A 12663-nucleotide genomic window follows, 5' to 3' on the forward strand; every position below is an offset into this window, starting at 1 on the left:
TTTCGATTCCTTATTCATAAGTTTTAATCAAAACAAGTAATTTCATATATTATATTAATATATTTAATTTAGCAAGCGGACATAGAGAACGAGCAGCGTCGTCGACTAGAAATGGCCGCGCAGCAAGCTGACCACGTCGACCCTAACAAAGTCAAGTTCGTACAGAAGAAACAACAGGTATTCGCTATAAAACCTAACCTTTTAACATTTTAAAGCAATTCACAGATTCCCGAATACATATAGTGCAATCAGATTCCAATAAAACATAGAATTCGTTACTTGAAAAGAAATGAAGAACATTTGTTCGAAATACTTGATTGGTTCCGTTTAGTTCCAAATACTGGGCGTATTATTATCCTATAGTACGCATACTTGAAGGAACTATGGGTTATTAAATAGTAAAAGTAAGATTCGGAAACAAGACTTAAGTCTGTACGGGAGTACATCAAAAATATATTGAATTTTGACATACGAAAGTGATAGTTCCAAGTCTCGACTCTGAATCGACCTATGACATGCTTAATTTTTGGTTCATATAGATTCCAATAGCTATTATAATCGAAGGAATCTGTGAATTTTCTTTACGTATAATGTACAAATTAATTATTTGGCTATGTACAGATATGTGAAATAAGCTTTGGTTACTTAAATTAGCATAAACTCACAGCTCATAAATAATAATTATATACATAGATGATGTTTTAAAAAATATTGTGGAGTGGATTGGTGAAAAAGTATTTTTTGTGTGAGATCACACAGTTAGGTTTTTAGTCTGTGACAGGTCTATTTGAATATTTCTTTTGCAAATTTTAAAATAAATTAGGCATATAGATAAACATTAATTTTTGATAAGTTATGCCACAGATATTTTCTTTCCGTCCGTCCGCGTGGTTTAGCAATTCTGTTTGTATTGTATTTCTGAAAGATTTCAAAATACTTCTTTCAAAATCCTGAATTTCGAAAATTCAGAATTTCATTATTTCTCATTTCAAAAAAATCATATTCAACATTTTAATATAATCGTAAAACTAATAGCTTTAATGCTTAATTAGTGTTTGGAATCGTGCGTTTTAGTAGTTGCATTTTTATAATATTTTTTGCATTTCATGTAGATTTGATGCGTAGCAATATTTACGTGTCAATAAGTTTAACAGAACTGTAAATATTGCTACACAATTTTCGACTAATTTTTATTGTGAAATCTGATCACTTGCAAATTCTTTTTTCAATTTTTCTATAAAAAATTTGTTAAAATGTCATTTATTTTACATATTTTTGAACACATATATTTGTTTGCAATGATTTGGTTTCTTTTTTTAGTTTGTTTGTCATCTTGAATGAGAGTGATTTCATTAGTATGGTGATGGTTTTGTGAATATGGCAACATTTTTTAAATTTTGTTCTTATAGCGCTTTTTTTATATCAACACTTTTAAGTCATTAAGTTACTATGTATATAAGATAATTTCAATACTGTTTTAAAATGAATTTTAAAGTTAAGGAGTTGTTAAACGAAAATAAATGTCAAATTTCCTTACGAGGACCATGTTATTTCAGCCGCAGAATTAAGTAAGTGTTGTAGAAATGTTGCCATATTTACATAAACGTATCTGGTGATGGTAACACCATGTTAATTCTCACAGAGGTTTAACTACGCGGCCGTCAGCGCCGGCCTCTTGCAGCAACAGTTGTCTCAGTTGAGACACAGTTTAGACTCTGTCTAGATGACGTAAGTCTGTTTCGGGTCCCCTGTGTGTACTAACCTCGGGTTTATTTAGTTCTTTTAATTGGTGTTGTATAAAAGTATTTTTTTATTTAGAAAGATCAATTGATAATTAATTTAATTCATCCCTTAAACTATCTTCAGCGATGTACAGCGATTATTGTAACCTATGTGCAGATTAAATTCTACACGCCACAGGCTACTATCGTTACATAATGACAGGATGACATTAGCTCAGGCTTTAGTAATGTATTCCAATCGGCAGATCAATTTAGTCTATAGCCGATAAGCTGTTTGTTCAAAATCAAAATAAATTTGTGGCGCTACAATCGTTTTAGGTTTGGGCTTAAGATTTCTGTATCTGTTTCATGATCATTTGTCAATCTAATAGACAGGTAAGTGATCAGCCTCCTAAGCCTGACACACGACGTCGACGGTCTAAGGTTTTCCTTCACCGTTCGAACGAATGTGAAATTAAAAGAAAGTCCGTTAGTGCATAGCCGGGGTTCGAACCTACGACCTCAGGGACGAGGGTCCCAGGCTCAAAGACAACACTGCTCTCAAAACTTCCAAAATCTAAATGCATTTAATATAAACATACCAATGTAATGCAAAAAACAAGGTGTATAAAAATGAAAATAATATTTGGTAGAAACACCAATTAAAAAGGGTAACTAATGAAAGCATGTTATCCAAAAGCACTCAAGCTTTTTTAAAACTCACGCGGTCATAGCATGCACACAAACCATGACACTCTGGTTTTAAGGGGAATTGTGAGAATGAAAGAAGTCGGCCGTGGTAATGATTCGTTAAACGGTCACGATTTTCGAATGAAATCTTATACATACTTTGCGACGAGACTAGCAAACTCTCATTACATATTTCTGGTCGTTTTATTAATATTCTAGAGTATTAAGTCTATGATAGCTCAGAATTGTTGTTTGATTAATTTTATAGGATAACAGGCAAGCGTTGTTTTGCCATGTATTATTTCTAGGAAACATTTTTTTAGTTCAATAAAAATAACTATCTACCATAATAAACAAAAGGGTTGATCGTAGAGGAGTGAAAATTATGGAAATTATGAAAAGTATATATAATTGTAAAATTATGTACGTATTTTCGTATGCTGTATCATAAAAAAATACAAACAAAAAAGTAATTCTAAAAAAATTAAATTAAAAAAATTGATTTGGTCACCCCTTATCACTTAGGGATTTGAAATATAGATAGATAGTAGCCTATTCTCAGACTTACTGAATATCCATAAAAAAGTTTCATAATAATCAGTCGAGCCGTTTCGGAAGAGTATGGGAACGAACATTGTGACTCGAGAATTTTATATATTAGATAATTAAATTGTATTTTTCTTAGTTTGAGTTGTGAAGTCATTCACTTCAAGATGACTTACTTATTATATTTATAATGTGAATTTGTTTCCAATGCTGCACTGCATGGATGTACAGGGCATGTTACTTTTCAAATACTAATTGTATTTATGCACTTTTTATAAATCTTGTGTATTCTAGTATTGTAATTATTTGTATTAATTGAAAGAATAAGTATTTCTGTAGCAATATATATCACGCTATTTCTATTTGCTTCAAAACAATAAATTAGTTACTTAAAAGGTATACGTTAGTAAGCATTTATTTGTCATGTTTGTAAATTCTCTATGGTATTTACTTATCCGCCATAATGCACGAAAACACCGCTTGGAAATGTTGTTTGTGCATATAGTTTTATTACATCTAGTATATAGTTTGTCCTATATTATCCTGACAATTTCCAAATCCACAATTCCGAAAATATTGTTATGTATATAGTTCCTACACAACTTACTAAAGTTTTTTCTTACTAATCCTATACAAATTTGCAGGAAGCTGTCATCAACGAATTAAAAACGAAATCACAGGCTGTCGGCGAAAAGAAACTACTCCTACAGGACGAAGTATACAATGGTGCCTTAGAGGACATACTACACGGATTACGAAGTGAGCCGTATAGACGCGCAGATGCTGTTAGACGCTCGCAAAGACGCCGAATCAACTCCCACAGACTATCCAAAGGCTTAGAAGAGCTGGATGTATGATATGAGCTGGAATCCAGCGACAAGCTGGATTTCTCAGTACAAAACGCGGTCATGTCTATCAACGAACGCTGCGGCGTTAATAAAAAACGTCGCAAAGACCTAGAAATGGTGCACAAGAAACCGATCGCAATATACAACATCGAAGACAATATTGACTTTTGTGATTTTCAAACCCGTAAACCCAAAAGTTCCACCTACAAAGTGGCCCCAACTGATCACCAAGTGGAAGAAAGGTGTGAACTGATCAAATCCACGTATGATGTGATATCGAAATATACGCGGGCGATGTTTGACAAAACAAATGAAACGGTTGTATGAGCGTTTGTCGCAGTATTTTCAATATTACAAGAGGGAATATACGTTTACTTTTATATTTAATACGACTTAATGGTTCAAATTAAAAAAAAAATATCTACTACAACCTAATCATATTTTTATACTTTTTGTGGCAAATAATTCTGGTTAAACATGCGTATTCCCTAAACAATAGCGACTTTTTGCGATTTTTTTCGCATAGCGACACCGTTCACTAGGTGTGTGTTGCCATTTTTGCATATTTCACGAAATTACAAATGTAATGTCCGTTAGTTTATAGCCAGTATTAAATGTACAAAGTATATTCTGATACATATTAAGCAACATATAGCCTACACTTAGATTTTGTACCGATAGAATAAGCATTTGATACGCCCACGGTTCATTCCACGCATATTTTGCTATTTAAATATACAATTTTCGACTTCTATACAGGATTTTTAACCCGTATTTAAACGACCTAAAAGTTTTTTAAACACCAAAATGAGACTAAAGAAAAATTTGAAACTGTACTTTGTGGCGTTTTTATAGTACTTTTTATCTTGGTTTCCATCCAGGGTTGCCAGATACATAACAATTTTAAGTGGGGTATGGTAAGTTTGAAGACACTGTATAATTTAAAGACTGGCAGCCCAAAGATGTATCGAATGTGAATGACTGAGGAACTTGTATCCATGATTATGTAATAAATTACAAAAAAATGAAAATGATTGAAGTTTGGATGAAGCCGCAATTTTTATGTTCTTAATTTAAAGCTAGATTTACTTTTAAAAGATAAAAGTTTGATATGCCTAAGCCTTAAAATACGCACATATTTTTAATTGTCTACTTTTTACACATTTGGTATTTGATGTATGTTGGGAAATAGATAATAATCACGATTGTACTGTGATTTGCGCGAACGATTTTTTGTGCATTTATATTTAGCATTTGTACCTAATGATAGTAATAGTTCAAAGTATGTTTAAATTTTTACATGGCAATATTTCGCTTGTTAAATTACCGCATTGTGATACGCTGATGATAAAGATCTTAATTTTATTATCTACAATAACAGTCTTATAGAAGACACCTGCATGACATTAGTTAATTCTGAACAGTTTATTTTGATGACCTTTTATTTTTTTAATTTAAAATGGGATTGAATGCAACTGATCTGATTAGAGATATTCATTTTTCCAATGTGTTGTAAATAATTTTATTTGTATAGCAACACTGAACTGAATCGGAGCTGGTAGTGTAAATATAGTATATCTCAAGAAACTTGAGTTTTAACCTGAATTATTGTGTTTTTTTCGGATGAGTGTTGCCATACTTTAAGTTAAATTTATTTAATGGAGAATTAAAATAATATATTATTTCCAGTTTGCACAGTTTGTATTAGTGTGAAAACGCATTATAACTTTTGAATAATTATCCTATGCATATAAAATTCTAAATTGGCAGGCAAGGATATTTTGGAAAATACTCAGAATAATGTGGTTTTGCAAATTAGGTGCTTTCTGCACAATATTGAGTAGTTTTATTATTTGGTAAGAAGACGGTTCTGGTTTTGGACAGGGTTAAAGGCTATTAGCACAAAAAGTGGTTGTTAATAATTTGTTGATTGATGAAGTTAATAGGGATTTTGTGCGAGATTGGAAGTGTGACAAAATATTCTTTGGTAAAATTTAACTAAATTATTAACTGCATGGATAATAGAAGTTTAAACTTGCACTCAAAATTTACTATGAAGCAATTATTAAGGCCATACTACTTTTAAAATGCATTGATTTAGAATTTAAAAAGCATAGTCACTTCCAATCTACAATGAATGTGTTGAATCTCAAAATAAGAACAATTTCCCTGTAATGGTGTATGTGATGTATAGTTAAAGTTTTAATATTTTCGCTCATTGCATGTACGCTAGAGTTAGAGACAGTATTCAGTGATGCAATAAACATACATTTTACAATGGTTTTTATTTAATTAAAAATTCACACCACATTTTTAAGACACATAATATTATCTACATATATAAAAAAAATCTCCATTTTGAGGGTATAAATGCATTTTAATGATATTTTATCCCACTAGTGCCCGTCTTATCCCTTTGGCCTATAAAGCCATAAACAGCCTGTCGGCTGTTTCTTTAATTTTTTCCACAATGGTCCCAACCTCAGCCATTCCACCTACTCCAACATCTCCACACATCAACACTTTGCTTATTGGTGGTATCTCCTCATATCCCCAACTCTTCAGTTGTGCAATTTGTGTTCCTGTGATTGGATGTTCCCACATTCGAGTGTTCATAGCTGGACAGAATAGCAATGGTTTTTTAAAGTCCCATGCTCTGACTGTGCAGGTAAGCATATTATCACATATTCCCTGAAAATAATTAACATTAAATTATATGTTTTAGTTAAACTCAAATATATAATGAAGCTCAATGATGCATTTAGAAAGATAAGTTTATTTTCCGCAATGAATTAAATTAAATAAAGCAATAATTATTTACCGTTGATAATTTTGCCAATGTATTTGCATCAAGAGGTGCTATAACCATCATATCAGCCATTTTACCTAATTCTATGTGCATAACAGGATCACCTCTCTTCTTCCATGTGTCCCATTCACAAGCATCATCATAAATCTTACTTTTTATCTCATCAGTTTGAAAAAAATGTTTAGAGTTTTCAGTTGCTATGACATGGATCTGTAATTTTTTTATTTTGAAGTAATCAAAGTTTTAACAATTTCTTCAAAATATTCTTAATCTTTTTAATATAATTAATAATCAAATTATAAACTGCAAAAAGTAATTTCATTTTGTATAATACATAATGGAATTGAAATACATTACTTGAAATTTATAGTCCTGTAGTTTTTCATTTAATTCCATCAAACTTTTCTCCAGAATCGGTAGTTTTAATGCCGCTACACTTCCAGTAACACCTATAACAAGGTTAAAAGATCTCTTTTCCATAATTAACTTTTTTCATTTGATTTTATTTGCATTGAAAACAATTTAAATATGCCCTCGTATTTCTTTAGAAAGCGATAACATGTAAACAGAAATCAGCTGTAATTTACTTTTACTATCAATTACAATCATAATGTTGACAATTGTCATGGACAGAAGACAGTCAGTAATAAAGGTGTAAACTTCAAAGTCAAAACTTCTGTCTCATGTCCGCGACATTATCAGTCATTGTCGTTTAAGCTGTCAAATCTCGATCAAATCGACATTCGTGATTCGACGTTACTTTTAGTTTTTTTGGTAGTTTTTCTTGGGATGTTGTGTTGATGAGTGTTGTGTATTGTTATGGTTTATTATTTACGAAACAAGTTTTTAATAATATTTATATAGAATTGATTAACTATGCTTAGTTCTAATGATTAAGTGATAGGTGTTAGTTTATAGTTAATATATATGTAGTGTGTCAGAAAATGGAGGGAAACTCTAAGTTTTACGAGGGCTGCGGTCAGGAGGGCCCAATTCGATGTATATTTTTGTGTGAATTCCATCCAACAGCCGGGCCAAGAATTACTTGCCAAGTCCCCGAGAACTATATTTCTAAAGAGATTTTTGATACTGTCAGTCATTATATCATACCAAAGGTGCAATTGCAAAGATGCACCCTCACCGTGTAAGTAAAATAATATAATATATCTCATACATACCGTTACTTTAGTATCTCAGAGTAAATTTATAAAATTGAAGCTATTGATAAGTACAATATTCAAAATTAAATTAAAACCAATTTGAATAATATTTATTTGTATTAAGATAACTTTCTCTCGCAAATGAAAATATTTTTATCAATCTCTTCAAAACATCCACAATACTAAATTAATTTTCATGTTTATTCATTGCAGTACACTTTTGGGTTCAAAAATCCTTGGTTTTCCAGTCAGGATTGACAATAAAAAGTATGCCCGCAATGCATATTACTTTAACCTGTGTTTTGTATGTGATGCCTGGGCCCGAACCGTGCACTTGGAACCACTTGTCAAGAAACTTACAGAGTATTTGGTTAGTTAGGTATATATATTTTTAAATAGTGCTCAACAAAAGAAGTGAAATAAAATATATATTTCATATTTATTTATTTAAAAGGATATGGAATTTTATGAAGATATAAAATGATGTTTTGTTTTTAACGAATGTTACTTGTCAACAGTTATCAATGGAATTAGAAACGGAATGGCTATCAAAGCAATCATTATCTGGAGATGCCAAAGAGCTTAATGGACTCATGCGGCAGGTTATGCAAGATATAAACTCTAGAAGAATGTGCACATTAACTGGTAATACTTTATTAAATTGAATAATTATTTATAAATTAAAATAACGTCGGGGAAAATTATGTGACATAAGCTTAAATATTGAGCCTATGACTGCCATCTATTTTGAAAACACAACAACCTATCTTGACTGTTGATGTGACGTTACCCACAATAGGGCATCTGGCGGACTACGTCTGTTACATTGAACATTTTCGTATAAAGAAAGTAGTGTATATTTATCAGCTACCTAACACCATTATCATATCACTAGTAATTGTTGCCACAGCTATACGACATCTAAATTACCAATTAAGCCACAAAGTTAGTCCTAGTCCTTAAAAAAAATAACTTTATCTCAATCCAATTAGTGATTCAACGACAATTGTCGCTCTAGATACAAAATGCTAACTAATTATGTTTTATTTGAATTTTCAATGCGCTCATTAAACGAACATTACCTTAACACGACTTAATTACTAAGCTCATTAGTAATGTGTTTATTATCAACGAATGTGAACATAAATAAAATAAATATACGAGACTACAAATAATATTAAATATTCATTCTGCCGCAGCTATGGAAGAGCTGATACTGATAGCTGTTCTGAAACATTAATTTCCATCACGTCAACTTTCTAACAATAAAAAACATTATAAGCATTTTATTCGTTTAGGAGCTACGATGCCACATACACATGAAACTTACACGATATATATTGTATAAGAAGTCAACTTTGTTTATTTACTGACATTATATTAATATACAAAGTTAATAAATAATGCGGGAGCCAACATATATCCAAAATGTTATGCCCTCCCTGTCACTGTAGTTGCAGAGATCCCATTTAGAACTTATAACTATAGCAAAAGTACAAAGGTCTACCAAGGGCTCAGCGGCTCTCAAATATTCTAGCTGCAATATGTATATCACGATATGAGGTCAAAAGTTAGGTAAATAAACTCCGATAAGCGCCAGACTGATAATACCACAATATACTGTTATCATGTATAACATTTAATTAAGATAATTTTGACATTGATTTTAGTACATAATTAAAAATGCATTTTATCTTTTATATATAATACGGATAGTAGTTCTACCAACAATAATACCTACACCAATAATTCTACACTTAAATATATTACATCTATATATATAAAAATGAAACCCGTTTTCCGTTGTCACGACCTAACATGAAAACGGCTTGACCGATTTGTCTGATTTTTTTAAATAATATTCCTTGAAGTACGAGGATGGTTCTTACGGAGAGAAAAATTAAGAAAATTGAGTGAAAAAGTCTAAAATAACACTTTTCTATATTCCCATACAAAATATTCGTAGTAAATTTTTATTTTTTGACATAATGTATTTGTTATCTTATCAACTTTGTTTTTTTATCTTACTAGCTAGACCGGTGTCCCGAATAGCAGAATAAATATTTAAAAAAAAAATCGACTGTTAGGCGGTACGATGTTCGCCAGGCCAGCTAGTTATATATATATAGATCTTATAAGTTATAAATAATAACATAACAGCAGGTTTTGTGAAGTCAGCCAGTGTACAAATAAATAGGTCTCCCTCGATAGAAATCTTATTTATTATATTTATTACTCGCGTGAGTGGCGCCTCGCTAACCAAGTTGGAGTGCTCGCGCAGTACATCCAAAAGTTGTGTTTTCCGCCTCATTTTCTTGCTTGGAACAAAATTCAAAAATCATTTAATCATGTAGGTAACACATTGTACACTTATGACTTGTCAGTAAAGAATTACATATTAATGCTTCTAATTTTACATTTAGTGCCAGTTCTCAAATCGAATGTATATATATAAATAGAACGGAAGAGAAGAACTGGCAATAAACTCTCCGCCACTCTTTTTAATCGCCATTTTTTTACACAACGTTTGTAAGGAGCTGCAACCATTAAACCATGTTCCACATGACATCTTAAGTAATTAATAATAATAACATAAATTAAAAACAAAGAGTTGTCCTCTATCAGCAGGAGGCATGGTGAAATAGGAGCACGCACTTACATTCTCGTGGGAACAACACGCAAACACATAGTCGAAATAATTAACATCACCCGTAGACTCAATCTCTCCATTGCATCCACATTATGAACCCGATACGGTGCAATATGCGCAGTCAATTGTTAGGTGTTGGACTGTTCTTAAAATTTCAACCTTTAAAACATTAGACGTAGTAATAGGTTTGAATTTAGAATTGCGTAGAAGCAGCAGGTATCACATTAATTAACATTTTTAACATAAAGTTTATAAAATAAAATAATTTTAAACATAACTACTATACGATTTTATTGAATGTCAAGACATTAACATAAATTAGCTATATAATTATCATCTTAACATTTACCCGTTTGAGTGCTTAATATAGTTTTACTGAAATAGACTTTATTTTTGTAACTGTAAGATCGAATTTTAAATAACTATTTTTGCGTCAATAAAAAATTGTTTAAACAAATAAGATTCTAATAATAATACTTTAAATATATAATTGTTTTGTTCGTCAAAGAGGCCTTTGATTCGGTTTCATATTCCTTTACGTGTATTTTCTTAATTTCTTTTGTTACAAAAATATCGGAACGTGGGTTGATTGCGCGCCGTTAGTAAATTGAATCTTCTTTGTATATTTTAAGAATTAATTTACCTTTTTCGGAGAATTTAATATAATGTATACGTATAACGGTTTCATATTTATTCCATTGTCTTTATTTTTTAACGAATTATATAAATGACGCTTTAGACAAACAAAGTTTGCTATATTATACGTATATAATATATAAATTACGCGTCACGTTGTTTATCCGCTATGGACTCCTAAACTTCTTCAATTTCAATCAAATTTGCACACCGTGTGCAGTTTGTTCTAACTTAAAAGATAGGATAGCTTACATGTTAATATATACCCGCAATATTATTTGTTTATTATTTGACAGTCACAATTCTAACAGATGGCGCTGTGTTGAAAGTACCAACGTTTCACATAAGCTAAAATTTTATGGCATAACCATTAACCATGGTGTTCTCCTATAACCAACAGATAACGTTTCGTCCTCTATCCGTTAGTTTATTATTGAAACCTTTCAGTTGGAACGACGACCACCCACCTTACGGTAGTACGAGTGAACACTGATCCAGCACCAGTCAAAGATCACCAAGTACCCGTGTTTCTGTATAGTCGCCAGTCTTTTGTAGCAGACCAGTGGGACCTCACGACAAACCAGGTCAGATTTAATTTTTTTAGACTACTTGAACACTGGTCTTCCTGTGTTAAGTAGCCTATAGCTATAATAGAAGTCTATAGCTATATATTCTTTAATAGAAGTTCTATCAAGCAAAGATTTTGAATCCGGTTTCCTAATCGATCTGATGATAGCGTTTTCAACGAAAGTGCGGGAAGATCTCGGAAGGAAATGTTTTTTTTTTCGTTAAAAATTTTCATTGTTGCTGCACTTATTTAGTTCGTACCGTGGTGATATATAGACATAGTATTGGCTAATAATTTAGTTTTATGATGGTGTAATTTTTTAAAAATAATTTCTAGTTTTAGATATTTTCCATTACATACAAAATGAAAAATAAAATTAGTAAAGTTAAGCGAGCCTTAATTGCTAGTAAAAATAAATCTTAAACAATGCCCAAACATACAGAAAAGGAAAATTAATATTAATTCGCCGGGTATCGAACAGCAGAATACGTTATATGCGTACATTAATCAAATTGACGAAAGCGATAATTTCATGTATCAAATTATGTATTGGATTGGAATAAATTTCTAACTTATACTCTTACTCGACACGGTTGTTGTCAAAAACAATAGAAGTTCTTTAATCAAAGATATTTTTTTTAAGAAAACGATATATTACGATATGATAAGACGTATCGTATATGAAATATTCCTATTTCTATATATTTTTTTCTAATTTCTTTCTTTATATTATGTGCTTCGCATTTAGAGAGCAGTGTTGGCCTAGTGGCTTCGGCGTGAGACTCTCATTCCTGTTGCAGGTTTGATCCCCGGCTGTGCACCAATGGACTTTCTTTATTTGTGCGCATTTAATGCTCGTACGGTGAAAGAAAACATCGTGAGCAAACCGCTTTGCTTTAGACCCAAAAAGTCGACGTCGGGCACAGGAGGCTGATTACTTATTTGATTGACAATGATCCTGAAATAGATACAGAAATCTGAGGCCCAGACCTAAAAAAAGGTCGTAATGTTGATTTATTATGTGCTTTGCATATC

At 31.6% G+C, this 12663-nt stretch overlaps 3 protein-coding genes across 5 annotated transcripts in view; 2 read left to right on the forward strand and 1 right to left on the reverse strand.

Moving 5' to 3' along the window:
• LOC125049191 (formin-like protein) overlaps positions 1-6085 on the forward strand; it is an 86846-nt gene extending 80761 nt beyond the window's left edge. The window contains exons 17-19 of one of the 2 annotated variants that reach the window (XM_047648336.1): positions 73-177; positions 1643-1728; positions 3602-3737. In XM_047648336.1, the coding sequence (XP_047504292.1) occupies positions 73-177; positions 1643-1723 (186 nt within the window). In that variant the 3' untranslated portion in view covers positions 1724-1728; positions 3602-3737. Of the gene's footprint in view, positions 1-72; positions 178-1642; positions 1729-3601 lie in introns of both variants that reach the window. The other variant, XM_047648335.1, reaches the window with a different exon arrangement.
• On the reverse strand, positions 6072-7214 carry LOC125049193 (phosphopantothenoylcysteine decarboxylase). Its single transcript, XM_047648340.1, has 3 exons — positions 6972-7214; positions 6627-6824; positions 6072-6496 (listed from the first exon to the last, which is right to left on the reverse strand). The coding sequence occupies exons 1-3, from the start codon at positions 7092-7094 to the stop codon at positions 6227-6229; spliced, it is 591 nt and encodes a 196-aa protein (XP_047504296.1). The 5' UTR covers positions 7095-7214; the 3' UTR covers positions 6072-6226.
• A 162-nt stretch (positions 7215-7376) lies between these two features.
• Positions 7377-12663, forward strand: part of LOC125049192 (GATOR complex protein NPRL2-like) — a 42134-nt gene continuing 36847 nt past the window's right edge. Inside the window, exons 1-4 of one of the 2 annotated variants that reach the window (XM_047648338.1) lie at positions 7377-7758; positions 7988-8144; positions 8293-8419; positions 11508-11644. In XM_047648338.1, coding sequence (XP_047504294.1) covers positions 7559-7758; positions 7988-8144; positions 8293-8419; positions 11508-11644 — 621 coding nt within the window. In that variant the 5' untranslated portion in view covers positions 7377-7558. Of the gene's footprint in view, positions 7759-7987; positions 8154-8292; positions 8420-11507; positions 11645-12663 lie in introns of those variants that run through there. The other variant, XM_047648339.1, reaches the window with a different exon arrangement.

The sequence above is a fragment of the Pieris napi genome, chromosome 4, assembly GCF_905475465.1.
Source record: "Pieris napi chromosome 4, ilPieNapi1.2, whole genome shotgun sequence".
Taxonomy (NCBI): domain Eukaryota; kingdom Metazoa; phylum Arthropoda; class Insecta; order Lepidoptera; family Pieridae; genus Pieris; species Pieris napi.